The sequence below is a fragment of the Passer montanus genome, unplaced genomic scaffold (assembly GCF_014805655.1).
Source record: "Passer montanus isolate IOZ18808 unplaced genomic scaffold, ASM1480565v1 scaffold52, whole genome shotgun sequence".
Classification (NCBI taxonomy): Eukaryota; Metazoa; Chordata; class Aves; order Passeriformes; family Passeridae; genus Passer; species Passer montanus.
In genome coordinates, this window is record NW_024370152.1 from 4,327,308 (window position 1) to 4,344,816 (window position 17,509).

Below are 17,509 nucleotides of genomic sequence, written 5' to 3' on the forward strand. Positions count from 1 at the left end.
CTTTTGAAATGATAATTTTCTTCTGAATTCTTCTTGTGATGCTAACAAAATGTCTCTGCTGTATTGCATAGTCAGGAGATACTTGTAGAAAGCCAAGTAACTGGGCAGAACACTTAATAACCAATTATCTCTACAGTGCTTACTTTATCAAATGAGAGAGTTTAGATATTTCAGATTAATATATACAAAGCAGAATACAGACAGCAGAGCAAAACAGACTAGCCAAGAATGACAAGGTCGAGGGTAATATATCAGTCGTTTGGCTTTCTGGGTCACAGTAGTTTTAAATATTTGAGAATCCATTCCAAGAGTAATACAGAGTTCTTTGTTTTGTTTTAGATCTTTGACCAGATCTTATCTACATTCATGGAGCTGGACTGTAAATCACCCAGTCTCTTTCAAGTTGGCTGCTTTGTAGTAAGTCTGGAAGGCAGTAGGTAGTGGACATAGTAAAGGATCTGCAGGAGATTTTTTGCTCTGTATTCTTAATTTCATATCTACCAACAAAAAGTGCAGCACATGCAAATAACCACTCCAGACTTTTCAAAGATGCTTTTCTTCAGTGCCACAGCAGACAGCTAATGGTCAGGTTGTGGTTAGCATCTCACTTGCTGCTTTGAACAAAATTTCCTAAATGTTTTCCCAAAGCATGAGAACATGCATATATGTCAGGAAAAATAACCTTCCATAGAATTAGTTAACACAGTAACTGCTACCTAATGCAGGTACACCACCAAGACTTAAAATTTTATCTGTAGTTGAATTTTCTGTAGGAAGATGTATATTCTCACAAATCACAGATTGAGGAAGAGAAAGTGTATGTTCACAAAATAAAAAAATGCTGTAAATATATAAACATTTTTTAGAGGTAAGTGCTGAGAAATTAATGTCTGATAATACTAGAGAAGAAAAAACTTTGTTTTCATGAAACTGATGCACAAGTAATAAAGTTTCCTTGTCTTAGGTAACATGACAGATGACTCTGACCACTTAAATAATGGCATCTCTGTGTCTGCTAGCAAAGATAGCTAGTGGTTGCTAATTTTTATGGTAGTCTTTTGTCATGTAAAGGTTGTTTACCACAAATGAAGCAGAGCCCCCCGGGCAACGATTAGATAACTACTTCTATTGTGTGACCCTTTGCCAGGTTAAACTCAGGCGACTGGTCTTATTTCATATCAGCCAGTCTTCTGCTTTTGATAGGAAACAGCTGTTCACCTTGTATGAATTCTGACTTGTGTGGGCAGCAAAATGGTCACATGAATGACAAGAAATGCACAATGTCTTCAAGTCATTCTGCCAGCCAGCTGTCTTGTACGGTTATGAGTTTCCCTCTTCCATCCTGCTTGACTGGGTATGCCACTGTCTCTCCTACAGCTTGGTTTCTCCCAGTCTTGAGTGAGCCTCTCAGCTGTCCATAGTGAGCTCAAAATGCTGTCCTCTTGATCTGTGGCAGTTCCTTCTCTGAATCTGCTGCTGTGCCAAATACCGCAGATCACAGCCTGCACAGGAGTGCAGAACAAGCTGGTAATTATTTGATGGGCTCTGTACCAGCCAGACCTGGGAAATTCACAGAGCACAGAGAAAGTGTTTTTTCCTGCATGTGCTAGGAATGATGGAAATACTTGATTCCATTTTTTTTCTAAACCAGAGAAAACCCACTTAGTATTTGACAAAATATCCAGTACTGAGACTAAAGAAGAGCATTTGCCATTTAAGAAGTTGCCTGTTAAGCTTAGCAGTTTTCTGTCTTTACATTGTACAGTAAGTGCCAGCTATGCAAATGTTACTTCCATTTACATCACACAAAATGAGATGCTTTCACTATTGTTTTATTATCAACAAATGCTCAGATTCCTACAAGTATCTAAAATCATGTAATTTCTTAACGTTGCTCTCCATTATAATTGCGGCTTTGATTGTTGTGCAGTCAGATATATTCTGTGTCTAGCAGCTTTCCTTCTTACTAGAATTGGCATTATGGATCAGAAGTGCTGATAGGAATTAAGACCACCATATCTGGCAGTTGAATGCAGTTGCTGTTGTCTTCTGTGTGCTTTGCACTTCAGGGGTTGATCCAACCAATTTTCCAGTGGTAGCTTCTGTTGCTTCCACACAGCTTGTTCCACTCCCATCAATGATCATGTCTGCATGATCAGACATGTGAGCTTTTTGTTGCATTTATTCAAAATAAGAGGCTATCATTTCAAGTGAGTCCATTTCTGAAAACATATCTAATGAAATTTCTTTGTGGCTGTATGTGACTTTCTGACAAGTTTTGTTCAGTGTGTAGGTATGAATTCGAGGTTACAGCATTGGGCCATGAGTTAACCTTGGAATGTAAAATTCCTTCTCACTTCCATGTCATGAAAACATGTGTTTTACAGCCACAGTATTTTTGATGACATAGAAGCAAGGCTGACCACGTGGTGAACAAAAACCAGTGTCAGTCCTGCTGTCAGAGTAACAAAAAGACGGCAGGCATTGTAGGTTGCAAAACAACAAGAGTTTAGAGGTGTAAGATTCAGAGCTTTTTGATGGAGAGGATAAAACTTTGAAAGTGCACGGCACTTGTACCCAAGTGTTCCTTTCAGAACATTAAAATGGCAGCATGGCTACCTTGAATGTTGCAGCTGAAGCAAAATACTAGTATAATCATTAAATCTTGTCTGATCTTGTGACCAGTTACAGTTAATAAACTGGGTCATGAGCATGATAGTGGGAGCTCAAGGAAATTCCTTCCTGTATAGGGAAATAGACGAATTGGATGGAAATTGCTACGTGGTTTGAGCTTGCTTGCTAATGGGTACATGCCTGGGTTGTCTGCACTGCAGGGTTAATGAAGCTGTTCCTTGCTTTGCTTTCAGGCAGGCGCAGCAGAAAGGGGTTCTTGTGCATTCTTATGACCATGTTGACTATTGTCTATTGGACTCTGACCAAGTTTTCATTGAGTTCTTTCACTGTCCACTCACTGACAACAGTGTGTATCCACATCAGGAAGCATTCTGAAAACATTCTTTTTCACCTCAGGGCTCCACTCCTGTTTTATTGTTTTCCTTGAGAAGAACAAAAGCAAATAATATGCCATCTCTTTTTGTCCAGAAGACTGTTGCTTAGCTCTGTTGATTAAATAACAAACAGGAACCATATCAAAGTCCACCTAGCATCTGAGCTTTTTTCATTCCTCTGTGGAAGAAAAGGTAGTTTAAAACAAAAGCAGGAAGAGAAATGGGAGTTTGTTTCAGAGCAGACATCTATTATGACTTCACTGTATACATTCAGTTGTAATCCAAAAAGTCAAACAGATGCAGTAGGAAAAGATATTTCCAATGTGGACTGGACAAAACTTGTCAACAGAAATCATCTGTGGTTTAGATATCTGCTCTCAAATGAAGACATATAAGTATTACTTAAACTTTACTAGTAGTGGTATTTAAATAAATAACCCCATACTAGGAAATGTAGAAAAGCCTACTAAACAAGTGGATAACATATCTTAAAACTTACAATTAGAATAGCTGTTTTGCATTTTTCAATGGCTAAAGTATAGATCAGGTGTTAGTTTCTTTTACACCCTGGCACAATTTCTTATGTTTTGCTTCCCTTTTCTAGTCACAGAGGCAAATATTCCCACATGCACATGCATGTGTGCACACAGTAATTTTCAGCCACAGCAATACTTGAGCTGGTCAGAAGTGCTAGGGCTGATCACTAGTGACCTGCCTGGCCACACCAACTGCATGTCAACATTTTCTCTCCATACTTGCTCCATGGCCATTGGAGCTGTACTGTTTATTGGGGGAGAGGAGTTAATATTTTCTATGTATACAGACCATAGCTAATTACTCATTATGAAGAGAACTTCCAGTGGGAAATTGTGAATTTTAAACTCTTGATCTAAAAACCAAAATACTTTCTGAGGAAGAGAAGTTTGCCCTCTCTAACATTTGAATCTGGTATAATTAACTTTTTTTTTTACTGGTCATGATCCAGACCAATAGTAGGAAGTAGACATTACTTGTGATCAGCTCCTGCTCTCTGAACACAGTATTTTATGTTAATTCTAGCAGTGGAATTTTGTAAAATTCCATTCTGCTCTGACTTATGGCAGGTGAATCCCAAGTAGTTAGGTAAAGCTTCTGATAGCCAGTATAGTATTCTGTCTGTTTGGGTCTTAAAAAAATTATTGATGCTTTGTGATAGGTAAGACCATGGACATCTATTTGTGATAGTTGGTGGTAGAAGAGAGCATGACCATCTATTTAATGATTTTATTGAAGGATGAATAAGGCCCTATCATTGGCTCACTTGCCAGCCTTGGTTTCTTAAAGTATTGATAACCCAAATGTTATGCTTAGGTGCCCTGGTTTCAGCTCCTAGTGTTTGAGAATTAATTATTCTTTGATTTTCATGGTATCCTTTTCGTCAGGGAGATGTTTATAATACTTACCATAAATAATATGAAAAGTGCTCTGATTAATATGAACAGACTATTTGCTCTCACAATTTTCCATAGAGGAGAATGGCTAGCTGTAACCTCCCTACCATCAAAGACTGGTGCTGCAATTCCTGCTTTTGAAGTACAATTACAGAATGGAAACTAAACAACCTGTAGGAAGGTATTTTTGCACTTATGACAGTTCCTCTGCTGTTGTCAACCCAGTCAGATTAATTATTAGAATAGGTGGTATGTTCTACTATATCCTGTTACACTCAATTGTGATCTGTGCTGTTTTTATTTTGCCTCTAAGGCTGAGGGATATTATTATTGTTGCTTTGTTTCAAATATAGGAAAGAATTTAAGAGGCTTAGAAATAAGCCCATTTTCAAGTGCTTTTCTGACTTGGGGTATTTTCCTGAACTGAAGTGTTAAATATTTCAGCCTAAGGCTGCAGACAGGACTGGCATTTTTGGATTCTACTCCTTTTTTTTTCTTTCAGGAAAAAAAGAGCACTGTGAAAATCATTGTTTATCCCGGTTGATGGAGTGTTATACTCATAAATCATGATTATTTTCAACCTTTTGGTTGAGATTATTTTGTTTTCACAGCCAGAAGCAGTAAAATAATCAATCATGTAATAATGCCATGGATAATTATCATGTTGCTTGGTGTTCTTTGAGCTACTGCAGGTGTGTTCAGAACCTCTACTGGTTGTGTTTAAACTGTGACTTTACAACTGAGGTGGTGAAGAGCTTTGGAATGTACCCACAATTGCTTTACTCTTTTTTTTATTTTCCCCAAAGAATAATGCACTAGCAACAAATATCACTCATTATGGAATCCATAATTACTTTTGGGGTTTTTTTCCCAATGATTCCAAGCTTTTATATGTTCCCTGGTATATTGTCTCTGAGTGTTTAGCATACAAGTGTACAGAAAGGCTGTGTTTGTGATCACTAGTAGACTTAGTTGCATTTCTGCTAAATTAGAAATTACATTGAAATCCATTAGTGTCTTAAAAAAACTCAGGTGTTTTTCAGTGTAAATATCATAGAGTTAATTCTTACTTATTAAACACTCAGAACAGTTTTATTATTTTAATTTGTTTTCAAATAGTGCTTTATGTTTTGCTTTTCTTGCAAAACTAGGGTTCTGGGAGACTGTGGAGTTCCTCTGTCACAGATTTGTCTGAAATTCTGTGGTGATTTGTAGTGGTATAAATCACAACAGTCTTCAAAAAAACTCGCTTCCTCCTTTTCTCTGTCTTAGTTTCTTGGTTCCATGCTTCTCCTTTCTTTGTGCTGACTGAAACACTCATGCAGCTGCACTGGGAACCACATCAGGGAGCTAACCTTTTCCCCTCTCAGCCTCTGGGCAACTGAGGTACAAAAGATTAAGGCATATTTACTGCAGACATGAGATTCAGGTGCCCACATGCTTTTGAAAACCTAGTAGACATCTGTCTGCATCTTTTGGCATAAAATTTTTTACTAATCTGGCCTAAGGTGACTTGGCCAGGACTTTGCAGGAAGCGCTAAGAATTGAAAATAGGATTTGGATATTCCTTTATCATGTAGGCTGCATTCTGTTAAATGTTCTCCACTTTACATTATAAATAAGAGGGTCTGGACTTTATTGTAACTTTATCAGAGTGTTTTGGCTGTGAATTAATAGAATGATTTGTAATCTAAAGTTTTGTGCATCTTCAAAACTTAGCTGCACATTGAAAATATTGACTTGAACTGAGTATCTTCTTTTCCATGCGTTCTGTCTGTTTCATTGTAATGTTTTGACAGCTGTTAATGAGGCTCCTTCTATGACTGAAATCAGAACAAATCTTTATCTCTGGTTTGTCTCACTAGCATTTCTGAACTCTCATTTTAAGTGGCCAATAGGAGCTGCAGGAGGAAGAATCCAAGTTATTTAATAGCTAAGCTCTATGATGAAAGTTGTGCAATGAAAGGATAAAGATTGACAGTGCAGCTGTGTGGTTAATGTAAAATATGCTTTAACAGTATGAGGTGTTGAAATAAATCAAGGTATCCATTGAAGTCTGCATTTGAATCTCTGTTAATAATATTTTAAATGACTTATCTGATTTCTTTCTTCTCACACTGACTTCATCATGCTTGCTAAGGCGCCTGGCTGATGATTAAGAAGATAAACTGCATTTTCAGTATACTTTTTTCTGGATTGAGGGTTCATTGCAGCTCTGTGTGAAAATCAAGAATCAGTCTTTCTCTGTAGTTCTGTGCTGATGACCAACTGATCTTTTTTACCGTGTTTTAGAGTGGTTTTATTGGTCGGCCAATAAGGATTTCTTAATTAAATGAAGAAGTTCCTGCAGGAACATTGTGAAATTTATGAAGTGGTTTTTTCATCATGCACTTAACAACCAGTATTCTGAAACAGACTACTAGTCTGTCTTGGATCAATCTGTGAACAAACATTAACAGCAACAGAGATTAATGTGATATGCAGATTCCTTCTTTATGCCTTTAAGTGACAAAATACAAGATTTTGAATCTCTCTTAACATGTGCTCGAGAAATGAGTCTTCACTGTGCAGAATAAAAGTGATTTAATGTCTGTGGGTTTTTAAAATTTTATTTAAAATTGGTGTGTTTTCCATCCAAATAATGATACTCTTTTTTATTGCTACAGATCATAAACCTTGTGTCTGCCTTTGTCCTGTAGTGTACTTCCCACACTTTGCAATAGAATGTTTTTCCTCATACTAACTGAAATGAAAACATTTCAACATAGCTATTAGGTAAAATAGAAAAAAACTTATAGAGGGGAAAATCCATGCTAATGAAAGATGTTTTCTTTAACAGGGAATGCTTATGAATTGCGGGAATGTATTCTGTATAAGTCGACCATGGCCTTTTTAAAAGGTTTTCTGTCTGTGTTATGGACCAGCTTTCTGAAGGTTCTATTACTTTTAGGCTGCTGTTGCTTTTACTTTAAATATACTTTTAAAAATGTTATTTTGATATTATAACAGCAGGCTTAGAAGATGTTACTCCCTTTCTAATAGTCTCGTGGTGAGAATGTTTTATTACTATGAATTTAGCTGAAAGTAATACGGAAGAGTTTTGGATGGCCAAAGCACACATTTAATTAGTTAACATGCTAACCTGTGAACAGTATGCTTTGCGACCTGATAGCCAGCTAAGAAGTGACTTTTTTGCAGACAACTTCACCGTTGTCTCCGTGGAGCAACTGCAAGAGAAAGTGAAGGTTATTTCCCCCACCTTCAGCTTTTTTTATGTGAAGCTGCAGCAGTTAAGGAACGTGTGCTGTGAAGGTTCTAATCTGCCATCACTATGAAAGGGGTGCACTGATTTTGAGCTACAAACTGCATCTTTTGTAGCCTATTCACGACCCTTTACAGGTCTGCCAAGCCCACTCTGCAATTGGTTGCCAGGGGCTGCAGATGTTGGAAAAGAGAAATTTCAATGAAAGACCCTGATTCAGCAACCCAAGCAGCCTGCCTCCCCCAGCCAAAGTAATCAGATTGGCAGCTGAATCAAAGGGTACAGTGGGCCCTTTGTTTGGGAGCTCCAGAGGCTAGTAATTGACAGAAGGTCAACAAAGTTTTATGAAGAAAAGAACAGAATATTAGAAGGTATTAGGCTGAAGAGAGAGAGTTTGGGAGTTTTGTGTTTTTGGAAGAAAGTTAGAACTCGAGTAAAAGGTTACAGCAGCAGGAAGCAAAGGTTGCATATTGATGTTTAAATCTGAAAATAGTTTCAGCTACAGAAACAGGATTATTGATGAGTGGAAGAAATGTCGGAACAAAAATCTGCACTTTTGCTAATTGTAGGGCTGTTCAATTTTTAGTTGAAGGATTTATTTGTAAGCTTTGGGATTTAAAATACAATGGTAGAAGGATGGTTCATTCATAGACTCATAAGATTGGAAAAGATCTTCATCTGGGAGAAGGTGTTCTATTACCAGTGCAGTACCATATGCATTAGACAGTTGCCAAATCTGCCACACTAGAAAATTTCATCTACTGAGATCTCTCTGTTTAAAGAATACTTGTTCTCAGTCCATAGCTAATCTTCTTCAGATCAAGCAGGCTTTGTAATCATTATGTTTTTGATTTTCTTAGTCACGGTTGTAGACTATCTTCACAGTGCTAGCTATTGTATTTTGTTTTTATTCTTACCTATCTTGAAATGGAACACAGAAAATTGAAGAAAATAGTCTAGGGCCTTACTGGCTTTGAATAAATGGGAAAGATTACTGCTTTTTATGGGTGAAATCTGCCTTGTTTGCAGTACTTTGCAATTGTTGACTTATGTCTGATTCTAATCAGTGTCAGCCAAGTCACCGTTGGCTTCTATTTTAGTTATTACTCATCTCTCTGCTTAAAAATAACTTTGTTCATTATTTTTCCAGGAATTGAAGTTAAGCTGATAGCTCTATAATTCTCTGGCACACCTTTTTTTACCCTTTTTAACAAATAATAGGAAATGTTAGTGCGATTTCTCATATTTTAAGATCTCATCTGTGCTCTACAAATAATGAAAGACAGTTAATAACATTGCATGGTATTGCATCAGCCGGCCCTTAACTGCTCTAAATCAATCAGGCCCACTCTGTTTGAAAATACCTGAGTACTGTTTTCCTCTTTCTGTGTGAGGCTGAGGCCTTGTTTTGTTCCTGGTATCAATTATGGTAACCCCCTCCTTGTGACTGGCTTTTTGATGTAGATTAATGTGTTGTTTTGATGTCTGCTTATGGCCATGAGCATTTTGGAATCCGTTTGTTGCTCTTACTGCTCAAGTAATGAATGATCTGCGAAGTCATAACCATTTTAGAGGAAAAAAAATCAGCTCTTTTATGATGAGTGGTGTGTGTCCTGTGAGTTGATGATCAGCTGGGCAATTTAGTTTTCAAAAGTGTAAAAGAGCCTTCCTGCCCCCATAACATTGGATATTTGCTCCTGTGTTTTGTTGGTCATTGGTGCATAAAGTAGAGCAGTGGGCCTGCCTGTGTTGAATCTTGGCAGAAAGAAAGTCATCCTCATATTCAGGAGAAATAAAAAAGAAGTGACAATTATTTATATACAAGTAGGAAAAGAATTTTCTGTATCACCTGTTTCCTTGCTACAGTTCACTATGTAAGTCAAAGGAACTGAATGCATTTTTTACATAAAAAATATAGATTATTATATTGTTTTAAATATGAGTTTTCTTTTGGAGTGGGATTTTCCATAAGTTGAAATGATTTGCTTTACTGCCTTGAAAAGTTAAGAGATCATTTTTGTGTGTGTGAGCAGTTCAAAAGATTTACTATTTACAGCATCTGCATTTTACTTGATTGTGTGTTCCCTGAAAAGAGGATTATGAAGGTATTCCTTAGCATCTGGCAAGTGGGACATCTGGCCGTTGGCATTCAGGCTGAGTTCTGGTTGTGTTGAAGACTTGTCTGGTCATGCAATGTGGAAGGAGAACAGGGCACTCATGATCTCTTCTACCTTGCACTCCCACTCTGTGCAGTGCTGTCTTGGCTCTGATGGCAGCAAAAAAGGCAATGCTGAAGTAAAAGTGTAAGAAGAGATCTAAGTACATAGTACTACACTATGCTGGGTATTTGCCCAGCCTCCAGCCATTTTTAACTCGGGTTCTTCAATATGCCCACACAGGATTTCTGTGAGAGAGGTCTCACTGAACTTGTCCAGTCTTACCTGTAGGTCATCTGAACTCCGCACTCAGTCTAGTTACATCTCTTCTGAGAAAACTTTCCCTTGTTTTAGCTTTGTTTTGAAGTTGATTATTGCTACTTTTTCTAGCACTGCCATTTTTACTAAAAGAGTCCATCCACTCTGCAGACTCTCATGACTCCATAGAGCTTTACAGTCATTGAACTCAGCCATCTCCTTTGCAGAGCGACAAATCCTAGCAGCAGTACACAAACTGGTTTATGAGTAAATATTCTCTATTCCCTGAAAATCTTCCAACTGTTCTGTACCATTTTTGAAGTAAGAGAGCCTCAACAGCACACAATGAGAGCATACTTACTGCCAGAGTGAGTTGGTAAGACCACATGTAAGGTTCAGTTATTCAGCATTTACTTTGTTACCAGTTTTTAAAAACAACTGTATAATGGATTGCTGCTGTTCTTCCAGTTGTGTGTTTCGCAAGTCTACCTCTTTTCTTAGTGTTGTATGACAGTCCTGCATTTGTTAGAGATATAAAAAATTATGTGATTGTCTGATATCTTTGGGACATCTAACACCAGTTTAATGAACAATTATGTTTTTCCTAGTACTGGTTTTTTACTGATGAAAACTGACAGAGAAAATTTGGCACCTTAAATTACTTCATGGACTTTTTTCCCCTTCAGGGAGTGCAACAGCACATGAATAATCTTCCAGAAAAAGATGCCAGAAGCAGGAAGAAAAAAGCAAAATGGGATACCCTTATGGAAATATTGATTAAACAAAGAGGGTAAAGGGAGTTAAAAATCAGGAGTAGACAGGAGCATAGTTGTGTAGGCATCTTCCAACAAGAATAAGACTGCAGAGAGTTGATGATGGGACATGATCAGGGTCCATGTGTACTATGGTGAGGAAAATTGGAAAGAAAAAAAAAAGCAAAAATTGCTAGGTGTTGAGGTAAACACCATGGATTCACTCCTGGCAGGAAAAACATGCTGTATTATTAGAGCAAAACCAGAAAGCAGTGAAAATAATAAAAAGAAAATAACATTCAAGATGAATATGCAGCTCTAAGTTCTTGACTTCAGAATATTTAAATTCTGTTTAGCACAAGAGATAAAAGATTTTATTTTGTTGTAGTGACTTTCTGGTTGTCTTTATAGTGTTAAAAACTTAATTTTTCAAATTGATAATAAACTTTTTGTGTTCTAAGTTGTAGTAGAGAAACTTTAGGATTAAAGCTTGGAATTCATCACAAATGTGGTTGAAGTGGAATTTTGCAGTTTACGGAAAATATACATGTTTCTTTCATAAAAGCAGGTTCAAGTGACAGATCTGATTTGTATTTATGATTTGCAAAGAATGCAAAGGATTTTAATTTTAACTTTGCTTAGTTCTTGAGATTTTGAAAATAGGTGGCATCTATAGTTTGTAATTGTTCTCTGGAAAAGCACATAAGAAGACTGATGTTTTTTCCAGACTGAAACTTATCAAGTAAAAGAGTGAATCACATAAAACTATTATTGGAATTTTTTCAAAACAGCAAATGCTTTTGTTTCTTTCCACCTTTGTTCTGAAAAACTTAAAAATATTAAGAGATATGGGCCTGGGGAGGAGAGATGAGAGAGGAAAACATTTCTGTGCTCATTTATCTGAACTTCTAATGTCCTTTTCAGTTGTGAGTCAGTGAGATTACTGAAGAAATGGAAACAACTATTTTAAAGTTAAAGATGTGGTGTTAAACCAAAAGTGCCACTCAGTTCTCAAGCAACCTGGAGTCTGGATAGCTGAGTGTTAAGCAATCAAATAACCTTAAGAACAGTTTTGCAATAATGTTCCACTCTGTGAATACTGGTGGATTATGATCACCAGAATAAGATATGAAGAGGTACTTGTGGACTAAAAAACTGACCAGTTTTCCTACTCTTCTTTCTGCTCTGGCTGTCTCATCTTGGATTTGTCTTCCTTGTGGCCAGTAAATGTTGCTGCCCCTTCTAAACCCTTGTGTTACACAGAGAAGCTCAAGCAAGAGCAAGGGATAGAGGTGAACTTGTCGTACTGCCCCTTGGTAGGGACAAGATGTGATGTATCTCTGCTGAAATTTGACAGAATATGCCTGTCATGCCTTCACCACATCACCCTGAATTAAAAAGATCAGCAAAAGTTCTGTGCAGCTAAAAGTCAGGTGCTAAGTTCCAAATTGAAAGAGTGTGTTACCAGGCGTACAACACCACCTTTACCGTCACTCTAATTGTGGTGTCTGAGCACACAAATCAAGTGGAATCTGTACTATTGCCAGGCAAAGAACCTGGAGCAATGGGAGATAAAAGGAGAGATGAAGAAGTGACAAGTGACAGTACTGTGATGAAAGAAATACTTTCAGACCCAGCCTGCTGTAGAGAATTTCTCTGATTTCTGTGTTTTACTTGATGAAGTTAAAGGCAAGTTAGCTGAATCTCTTCTCAAATAATGGGTGAAAGAATAAACAAACAAAAAAAAGTGTCTCAATTATTTTCTTCTTTCATAATACGGTGTAAGATAGGGATAAGGTTATTTATATTTTACTTACATTCAGAGTGGTATTGTAGTTTGAAGAAAGGGTAATGGGGACAAAAAGAAGAAGGAGAGTCTTTTCTCTAGCTTCATTTCACCTAAAACAATACCATGAAAACCCCTAACAGACCTACAATGAATCCCAGATCTTTTACTTCAGATCTTAGATGACCTTAGATTTACATATCATTGTGATATGCTAAGGATGTAAGGAATTTGGATGACTGAATATAAATTAGAAAATATAAAAAAATAGGGGGTATCATTTTAGAAGCTGTTTTAGTCAAATCACATCTATACTGTTATCCGAGTTAGAACTTCAGTTCTGTTCCTTACCTAATATTTTTAAAAGTGAGAGCACACAGGTGATATATAATGGTTGGAGTTTTACAAGACTTGCAAATTCAAAGGAACTTCAAAGTACTGTCTGCAGTGTGCTAACTTGTACTGATATATTAGACAGGAAAAAAAAGGAGCACATACAGAAGATGTCTATCCATTTCCTCATGCTTTGAAATCCTTGGAAAACAGTTATTATAGTTTCATTTCTAAAGATATCTTTTAGGGATGAGGCTGAGAGTGGAATAAGAAAGTCAGTAGCAATGATGAGTCTGACCTCTGGAGATGGATGCTGAATTACCGTAGTGCAAGTTTAAAAGCAAGTTTATGTCATTTTGTAACTAAGGCTATCAGTAAAGCTCAGGTACTTTTTAATTTGCTAAGCCACCATTGCTTCCAGGAAATCCTTGCATTCTTTGTAAAAATGTGTGGACTATATCTACTAAGACCTGGAATGTAGTTTTTAATGCTTTCTATTTTGCCAAACACCAGGTAGTCCACAAAGTAGTTATTGTAGCGTTTTCTAATCCGCAATGGATAAATCCTGACCTTGTCAATATGTGTTTCCTGTGTGCTGTGTTTCCCATGTGCAACTCTGGAGGCAGAATGTGGACTGAGAGAATGTGCTGAACTCACTGTTCTAATGGTGTTTAACAGAAAGATTAGCTCACCACTTCAATTCAACAAAATCTTCTTTTCTTTGTAGGTGAAATGGAAATTCCAGACTCAAATGATCCTTTAGGTCATATGGATGGACTTGAGAGACCAATTCCAACACCTAAAGGTAAAATTAATTGTAATTTCTTCACCTGCTTAAGTATAAACATTCTTTAGAAAGGACCAGCAAAGTCCTGCTATGGTATGTTCCCTATATTTGTCTATTTATATGAGTCTATACGGAGGGCAGCCTTCCTTTCATGAATTAGCACTTCTGATTCCAAGGGATAGCAAGGTTGAAGGAGTCTATAAAAATTAATTTTGAAGCATGAGTCCACCCACATGGAGGGGTTAGATGTTTGATCCAAACACAGCGTGCTATTATAATCTTCCTAGCATACTTGATTTCAAATGGTTTCCATGAAATTTATTTTATTTTGTACAGTGCCACTCTTAGCATCTCCAGGTAAATGTTAAGTATAGGTGTCTTTAGTTTGAGGTAATTAAATCTAGTCCATTACAACACAAGAATACATACTTTTTAAGCAGCTCTGTGAATTAATGCTTTGGTTTTCTAAACCAAAGCATTAATCCTGACTGTAGTGTCAGGATTTCTAGTTATTTATTAGTTAACATAAATTTTGTGACGCTTTACCACTTAAAACTATAGATTCAAATGCTATTATTGGATCTGAAGATGCACATATTTACTGCTAATTGTGCTGCCAATTGCAATTTGGTGCAGCTTTCTAAAGCGGGACATTCTACCTAAAGAAAAATATTTTTTTCTACTGTGTACTCAATTTATCTTTTTATGGATGCACTGCTGTAGTCAACTCTTCTTCAAAGAGAAGTGTCAGATAATAATGTCATCTTCGTTAATGAGTACATGTTGAAGTCTACCGAGCTGTGGTATTGACCAGATGTTCTTGCAGTTTGTCTTTCAAAGGAACATGAATTTTGGGGGTACTTTGGATATAGTTTCTCTTCTCATAGACATCCAAGGTTATCTAATCCTTATCGTAATCTTCCTTTAAATTTTGTCCATAAGTCAGTAAAACCCTGCATATGTAACCACCTTGCTCCTGATCATCAGCATGGGACTAAGTCCCTCCTATTTGGAAACAAGACTTGGTATACTCCATTTCTCAACTCTTTGCTACTTTCTGAAACTGGTGAAATATTTATTCTGGGGAAAAAAAATATTGTAGTAGTAATTCCTGTCAGTCGCACTGTATTACTACCAGTTGTTTTAGTCACACTGAAGCACACACTAGTTGTGATGAAAAAGGGCCATGTTTAATTTTTAACTGCATTTGATAGGCTTGTTTGCCTGGCAAGTTGGTCCCACTTCTCTCTTTTGTTATGTTTGAGCTTTTAAGGCTACAGACATAAAAGAGGGGGGTTTTTTTTGGTTGGTGTTTTTTTTTTGTTTGTTTGTTTGGTTTTTTTTTCTTGTTTTTTTGGGGGGTTTTTTTTGGTTTTTTTTTTTTTGGGTTTTTTTTTCCTGTGCCAGTGCTAGGTTAATTTCTTGCTGAGAAAGGACTTCCAGTTACTTCCTTCCTTTCTTTGCAGAGCCACAGGCAATATCTGTCTGAGGAAGTAATTAATCACATCTCAAACATTTCTACACCATAAGAACTGTATATTTCCTTCAGAAAAAGAATAAGGAAGAAGAAAAAGAGCCCCGTGTTCTTAAGTTATTCACTGGTATAGAATCCGCTATTAGTTTCCAGCATACCTAGTTTGGAAATGGCCTCATTTGCTCGCTCTCTTTTTTTTTTTTTTAATATGGGCACAAAATTCTCTATAGAAGCAAAACTTGTTGGAATGTTATCTCAGGTGTTTCTGTGTCGTAGTAAGGTATCAGGTTTTGTTACCAAAAACCACTGGACAGTTCTACTTCAAAGTTTGGGCATACTGTTGAGATCATTAGAAACAGTTCTTAAGCCCTTCCATCACATCAACCTTCTTTCTTTGCTTTAGAAATCTTCAGTTATTTTGATTTGCTTGCAACCTCCCATTTTAAAAATTTTTCTTATTTTGGAGTAGACCCAAAACAGGCATGGAGATAACCAGCTTTAAGAATACCCAAATTAAAAGCCACTTTAAAAGTACCAAATATATTAGTCATCCTCTTCTCTGGAATCTTCCAGAAGTCCTATGAAATGATTCTGTCTCCAATGACAAAACCAGTTTAAGCAAGGTATTGTTAATAAAGCTCATTTATAAAAATGTTGCAAGTCTCTTCCCACAAGTGAAGCTAGCCTTCTGATAGTTGATGAGAGGGGACAATAGCTGGGCTAGGCCTTTAAGGATAATTTATTTTCCCTTGTTTCCTTTAAATGAGCACCTGAATGACTAAAAAGCACTGTGTCTGAGCAATGTTTCACTGAAAACCAGTGCAGAGCAGTGAGCGTTTGCTGCAGAAGAACTTAGGTCTGCTTTGGAATAGAAGTAAAACATTCAAGCACAGTCCAAGTCTTCTCTCAGTCCAGTCAGTCTTTGTAAAGTTTCCCCAGTTTTATGTTCAAGTAAGCCTCAATTGGTGTTTTTCTCCTTTGCACAAATGATCTAACATACTCTCACTGGGTCCTAAAACCCACTGATTTCAGAGGAGAGGACAATGTGCACATTTTGACAGTGTTTCAAAGCTAATTCTGCTTCATTCCTGGATTGGCAGTTGTTCATTCCTTGTTCCTAAGGACATTTTAAGAGAATGTGAACCAAATCAACTTATTTTACATATTTCTGGATGGATTTTTGTACATTGAGATAAAAAAAATATGATGAAGCATGAGATGCAAATTGGATTAAATTAGGCTGTAAAGGTTTAATTTCATCTGGAAATATTATGTGGCAGTATATAGTAGCGTAGTTTCCTTAGCCACTCATATGTATTTTGGGAGATCTGCCAACATCCCTTCCATTTTCTAACATGGCTCAAAATAAATTGTAAATCACTCATCTTCGTATCAGGATTAAATAAAACAGAGGGTGAAGAATTGGGGAGACTGGTTTTTATTTAGGAAAATGTTCTGTGCAAATAATCGTGAGTCTTAGGCTTCAGTCTACCCTCTTTAGTAGGACAATGTTTCTCAGTTTATTTGGAATTCTCATTTACTTGTGGAAGGAGTCACTTTACTGGATTCCCACCACCTGCCAAGATGTTGCAGTGCCATTCATGTCCCCTAAGCTCAGTGTTTTCATACACACCTCTAGAAAGACATAATTTGCATGTCAGCAACTTTCACATACATTTTCTCTTATTACTGTCTTCAGTTCTTATATAAACCTAGGAAACTCCCTATCTCTTGGATGTTCTTCATAGATTACCTGTCAGTTTTGTGAGTGCTTTATGCTTAGTACTATGTTGATAACACAGTAAATTTTGGAGCAATGGTGTCTTCCTCAGCATTCCATAAGCCAAAGTACGCATCCTAGGTGAAAAATTATGTCTCATTGTGGGAAAATGTGACTTTGCTTATGATGGAAATATCATTAGTTTAATTACTCAAAATATTGTCCCCAATCCCTTTTGTGTTGGATATAAGTTTGTATTAGTCTTTAAATGCCAGAGCAGAAATTTGCCATTTGAAAGAGTTGTGGTGAGAAAGATCATGCTCTTTTATTTGTACCTAAGAAAAAAAGATTATTTGAAGACACAAATGAAAAAATCTGGGAAGGAATTAAAAAAAGAAAAAGTAAGATAGTTTAGAGAAAAAAATCCCACATTGCTTTTTACACAAATCATTATATACATATTTTCATAGGGGTTTTAAACATTGGAAAATTTTTATTCCATGAATCTGAAATTGTCTAAATTTATGCAGTTATGCAGAAAAG

At 36.7% G+C, this 17,509-nt stretch overlaps 1 protein-coding gene across 2 annotated transcripts in view; it reads left to right on the top strand.

Annotated features, from left to right (window-relative positions):
* The window catches only part of ROR2 (receptor tyrosine kinase like orphan receptor 2), a 143,581-nt gene that overhangs the window by 84,793 nt on the left and 41,279 nt on the right, over window positions 1-17,509 (top strand). For both annotated transcript variants that reach the window (XM_039724168.1, XM_039724169.1), the window contains exon 2: window positions 13,713-13,790. In XM_039724168.1, coding sequence (XP_039580102.1) covers window positions 13,713-13,790 — 78 coding nt within the window. The remainder of the gene's footprint in view (window positions 1-13,712; window positions 13,791-17,509) is intronic.